This window comes from Corylus avellana, chromosome ca4 (genome assembly GCF_901000735.1).
Source record: "Corylus avellana chromosome ca4, CavTom2PMs-1.0".
In the NCBI taxonomy this organism is placed as follows: Eukaryota; Viridiplantae; Streptophyta; class Magnoliopsida; order Fagales; family Betulaceae; genus Corylus; species Corylus avellana.
Window position 1 is genome coordinate 35,807,377 of NC_081544.1, and position 5,845 is coordinate 35,813,221.

Sequence of the window (5,845 nt, forward strand, 5' to 3'; positions counted from 1 at the left end):
GAAATGTGTATTTTGTAAATAAATAATATTTTAATAGTATTCAAAAAAAAAATGAGAATATCTATGGTAGGAGTGTATTTTTCGATAGGGAAGCAAAAAATATTTTTATTTATTAATTTAAAAAAAAAAAAAAAAAAAAAGAACATGCTCTAAATTTATAAAATTAGTGTTCATATTTGTTATGCACAAAACTCAAAGTAAAGGCCAAATCCCTTTACAAGATTAGAAATTAAAGCATAAGACAGAAAAAAAGAAAAAGAGAAAAGTTGATGAATTCAATCATGAGTATTTCTATGTATTATATTTTTATTTTATAAATATTTTACAATGTTGATGTGCATTTTATTTTAAAATAAATATGGACCAAAGAATTGGTTTAGACTATACCTCTATTAAAGTATTGATTTATAATTAAATTTACTTTTTTCTATCAGCTCAAATTTTTGAGATAAGTGATAGTTTAACATAATATTAGAGTTAGTAATGGGTTCAAATCCTAACTCTATAATTTATCAAATTTCTATTAAATATTTCAATATTAAACCTTACTTATTAAAAAAAAAAGTTTGAATTTACAAGTGAGGACTCTTCAATTATACATCCAATTTCAGTAACCGGGTGAGGGATTCATTCAAATATAAGGTTTGAGCACCCGCAACAAAAAACCGGTAATTAGAATGAAAAACAAGGGCAGTTGGATAAACTAAAGAAGAAAGAAATTGCAGTGACTATGATGGGATTTTTAGCACCCAAAGGACAAAAATTGTTGCGTGCGGGTCTGTATAATACAACTTATCGACTGGGCCTTCCGACGTGGAAAAAGAAGAGTGGGTGACCCCCAGAGAGAGAAGAGGGAGGAGCTTGGCTTGGCGTTCGTTTCTTTTTTAGTTTTGGTTTCTCTCAGCGAGTGTGTGCGAGGGAGAGAGAGAGAGAATCGGGGTGGCCTGTCTGGGGCATGGAAGGGCTGGCCATGCTGAGGCAGCTCATCGGTCAGCTTCAGGAGCTCCTGGAAGTTTACGGCTCTCACCCTCCTCTTCTTCCTTATCCTCCCGATCCTCCTCCTCATTTGCTTCAACCTCTGCAACATCCACTGCCTCTTTCCGACCTCCACTCTCAACAACCCCAAAGGTCCGCCCCCTCTCTCTCTCTCTCTTTAGATCTTTGTTGGGTTTTTGGAAATCTGTACTGTGGACAGACGATATATCTATATATGTATGCTGTTTTCTCTAATGTTCTTGAAACGGATTTGTGTCTTCTTTTTGTTCCGCTTAGGTATTCTGGTTACCTTAATTTCTGTGGTTTGTTCTCGTTGTTTATTAGGTGTTTTTGTTTTGCTTTCTTGGTGAGTTGGGTGAATTGGGTTGTTTTGCCCTGGTTTTTTTTTTTTTTTTTTTTTTGTGCTTTTTTGTTTTTTTTTTTTTTTCTTGTAATGTGACCTTTTCATTTCGGTTGGAGAACTTGGGGTCAAATTGTTCATGTCATAGGAACGATAAAATTGGCGAATAATTTCTCTTTGTGCTCTTGTGTTGTAGCTGGTTATGCGGGGACTTCCTTAATAACTGTTACTTGAAATGTGCTTTGAATTCCTATATCTGGTCGTTGCTAATTTCGTTTAAAACCCGCTTTCCTGTATCAAATTGATGATAGAGACAATTTTAGCTGTGCCCAGTCACCATTTCTTTCTTCCTATTCAGAAGATTATTGTTCTAGAATTGATATCATTCAAGAAATAGAAGTAACAAAGCTGAACAAAGATATCTGAGAGACTGAGACTACCTTAAATTGTTTAATTTGGTTGGGTTTACGGCTTTATGATATTCAATACGTTGCATTATAGTGAATGATGAATTTATAAGTCTAAGTTTGCCTGCTTCGTGCCTGTTCTTTGTAAAAGTGCCTCTTGCAGCAGAGATATTTATACCTGAGGCAGGTGATAGTTCTCCAACATGGAGACTAGCACACCTATGGAGCCAATTAGTCATCAACACATTAGGGATATGGCAAACTATCTTTACTAACAGTATTACAAAACATCTCGTTACAGATATCTATTATTAATTTTTTATTTTGTAATGTGCAGCATGAAAAATATTAAGCTTGAACAAGTTGCGGTGGTAGTTTCAGACCATAATTACTTTTAACGTCATGAAGTCTTGTAGCCTCTTGGCGCTGTAATTATGATTTGAAATTGTTTCAATGCAAACCTTACTAGTAACCAACTGCTGCATCCTTCGTCTTGCTGGAGTATGAATTACGTGATTAAATTTGTTTCAGCTACAGTTTGAGGCTCCTTTATTATTAAATACTCGAAATTAAAATTATAGTGAGTTTGCTACTATACTCTGATACTGGGCTGGGAAAACGAAGGGGAGAGTGGTTGCTTGGTTTGAAATAATTGGAGAGAGAGGAAAATGTTTTGTGAATCCCATCCCAATTTAACATTGAATCATGCTCTATATCCTTCCAAAGGGAAAAGGAATCCCACCATCCTTCTTCCCTCTCTTTCCGCCCAATCAAAGGAAACATCCTGTTCTCTGTGCCTGAAGTATGTAAGACAGTTTGCATGTAAAAGGCTCAAGTTGGTGTATTCATTCCACCATTTGAATCCCAGACACCTTCCTAGTGACAGGAGAATGTTATTACGTGACCTGCAGCATAGTTTTTATACAGTACAATGAATAATTGTGGATGCTCTACTTATCAAAAAGTGTTTCTTAAGTTACCTTTTTTCTTTTGTTCTTTTGTGCTTGCTGGGGATTTTCCTTTGCAAACGTTTTGACATCAATTTTTCTCTAAGTTTCATATTTGGATGTAACTTTTCCTCCCATTTCATTTTTTACATATATTTTTGGCTTGGGTGTTGTTCTACCCTTTCATTTCCCATGGTGATCTCCCTTCCAAGCAGGTTGATATTTGTTCTCTCTCCAACCTAATTATGTTCCAGTTTTGGTTTTAATTACATGTTGTAATCAATGCGGTCATTCCTGAGCTACTAAATGTAGTGTTCGCTAAACTACTTATTTTACATTTTATACAAATAACAGTTTTGCAGTGGGTATATATTCCATTGTGGCCTTGTTCTCCTTCCTCTTGAGTAATGATATCTATATTTTTTATAGTTTTTTTTTTTTTTTTGATTAGTGAGTAATGATATCTATATTGATAAGGAAAACTGAAGAATCATAACTTGGGTGTAGTGGTTTGGTTTTTAATTTCAGTTTCCTTGAGGTATAAGCTTTGAAAATTCAGTGCCTTAGATCTGGCCTTCTGCTTCTCTTACCTTTCCTTATTCTTTGGATTATGAAGACGTTAAACTCTTCAATTCTTGTTTGACTTTTGAGTTTTAGTTTTCACATGCATCTCCCTGGAAGGTTTTTGCAAATGTTTCTTAAACAAATAGCAGTCTTTTATGTATTTTGACATGTTTAAACCGAATGGCCTTTAACTTTTTATGTATTTTCCAGCGTTCATATCTAAACTATTCATTGGCCTTTACAAGTCTATATTTTTTCATACAAATTTTCTCTGAAGTCATTTTGGGCATATATTGATAACTTTGATTACCTTTCATACAGGTGGTGCTTTCTCAATGTCGATGATGGTTCTACAGATGATTACTACAGTCTTATAATGGCGGCTGGAAAATCCGGAAGTTTCAAGATGTTGGAACCTTACAAGCCTCCTGCTGCTAAGAAATCTCGGAAGGAGCGGACCCGGGGTAAATCATCTGGGACTACCAATACATCTGAGGTTATGGAACAGCAAATTTGGAAAGATTTTCCAGAAGACCTTTTTGAAGCTGTTATCGCGAGACTTCCCATTGCTACATTTTTCCGCTTTCGCTCAGTTTGCCGGAAATGGAATTCCTTGCTGAACTCCCAAAGTTTCTCTCAGCATTGTGCCCAAGTCCCACAAGGCAATCCCTGGTTTTACACCATTACCCATGAAAACGTGAATTCTGGAGCTATGTATGACCCTTCCTTGAAGAAATGGCACCACCCCACCATTTCTTCTCTGCCCAGTAAAATGATCGTTTTGCCAGTGGCTTCAGCTGGGGGCCTCATCTGTTTTCTCGATATTGGTCATAGGAACTTCTACATCTGCAACCCTCTGACTCAATCTTTTAAAGAGTTGCCAGCTAGGTCGGTTAAGGTCTGGTCTCGAGTTGCAGTGGGGATGACGCTGAATGGGAATTCCACCTGTGGGGGCTACAAGATCCTGTGGGTGGGGTGTGATGGGGAGTTTGAAGTTTATGACTCGGTGAAGAACTCTTGGATCCGTCCAGGAAACATGCCCTCAGGTATTAAGCTGCCACTGTCCTTGAACTTTCGGTCCCAGGCTGTTGCCATTGATGGCACACTCTACTTCATGCGTTCAGATCCTGAAGGGATTGTTTCCTATGATATGGTTACCGGGATTTGGAAGCAGTACGTAGTCCCCACCCCACTACATCTGACCGACCAAACACTCGCAGAGTGTGGGGGCCGGATCATGCTTGTGGGGTTGCTGTCAAAGAATGCGGCCACGTGCGTTTGCATATGGGAGCTGCAGAAGATGACGCTCTTGTGGAAGGAGGTTGACAGAATGCCAAACATATGGTGCTTGGAGTTTTATGGAAAGCACGTTAGGATGACTTGCTTGGGTAACAAAGGCTTGCTCATGCTGTCCTTGAGATCAAAACAAATGAACAGATTGGTTACTTATAATGTATCGAGCAGGGAATGGCTAAAGGTTCCTGGTTGTGTGGTGCCAAGGGGAAGGAAGCGGCAGTGGATTGCGTGCGGCACTGCATTTCACCCATGCCTGACTGCTATCGCTTGATTCAGCTTTTCTCTATTTCTGGCAGCATCAGCATGTCAACCGTCAGGGATGGGATTTTCCATTTCCCTACTGATTGAATGCATGGTTGGCTGCAAGCTTGTGCTGCAAATTTCTTAGCCAAATTTTCATTGTTGTTTAAGTTATGCAAATGATACTATGGGTTCCATGATGATCAGCTTCTCCTTTTTCATGTACAAACTTAGACAAATAACTTTGGTTTCAGAAAACAAAGTTCAGAATGCCTATTTCTAAGTCAGCTGGATATGAGTGCTGTACCCTCTGTTTAGTTTGATAAAGTCTTCGTCTGTTTTTGGTGGAAATTGTCTTGTGGAGAAAACTGAGAACTAAACTTTGTTTGGCTGCTGAGGCTGACTCGGGAAAAGAAAATAATACATTAGAGGTTTCGGTATTATATGTTACTCTATATGAGTCTTTGGCTTAGTTTAGGTGAATTTTTCCAATTTTGAACTGAAGATAAATAGGATTAAAAACCCTCCGACTTTCCTCAGCTCTCTCTGAAGCTTGGTGAAAGATAAAGCTTTGTATTTCAGGGCGCGGGACAGAGGCATTCTCTTTCGAAAGCTTGCAGCATTAATCAGAATTCACTCTCTTGCTGATATTTACTGGCACCCAAATTAAATATTAGGCTTCTTTACTTATCTAAACCTCATTACTACAATTATACGAAACCCTGATTCCGTAATGCAGCCAATCTGAGAGCTCAGAGCACTGGAATCATCTTATTAATACATCCTCCCAACTCTCCCTCAATACCATGTATCCTGGCATTCAGCTGACTTATCGTTGACACCGTTCAAAAGTTATCGATTTATTTCCGGAAGGTTTTATAACTTTTGCTCTTTAGGGGTGAAAAGCCTTTTTAAAGAAACAAAAGCTTGAATCTCTCTCTCTCTCTCAAACCTCAAATGCGTCTTCTCATCCCAATCCACCGCGTGCTATCAGCCTAAACCCATACAATGCGCAGGTCACTAGTGGACTTTTTCCATGCATATAATTTGTAAGA

The 5,845-nt window shown here is 38.2% G+C and overlaps 1 protein-coding gene across 1 annotated transcript; it reads left to right on the plus strand.

The window, feature by feature from the left end:
• Positions 1 to 833: 833 nt before the first annotated feature.
• LOC132179611 (F-box only protein 6) lies at positions 834 to 5,077 on the plus strand. The gene is made up of 2 exons (XM_059592354.1): positions 834 to 1,128; positions 3,576 to 5,077. The coding sequence occupies exons 1-2, from the start codon at positions 956 to 958 to the stop codon at positions 4,819 to 4,821; spliced, it is 1,419 nt and encodes a 472-aa protein (XP_059448337.1). The 5' UTR covers positions 834 to 955; the 3' UTR covers positions 4,822 to 5,077.
• Positions 5,078 to 5,845: the final 768 nt, after the last annotated feature.

Coding starts and splice junctions, on each gene's coding strand:
- LOC132179611 (XM_059592354.1), top strand. CDS start 956: ATGGAAGGGCTGGCCATGCTGAGGCAGCTCATCGGTCAGCTTCAGGAG. Junction 1,129..3,575: donor CACTCTCAACAACCCCAAAG/GTCCGCCCCCTC, acceptor CCTTTCATACAG/GTGGTGCTTTCTCAATGTCG.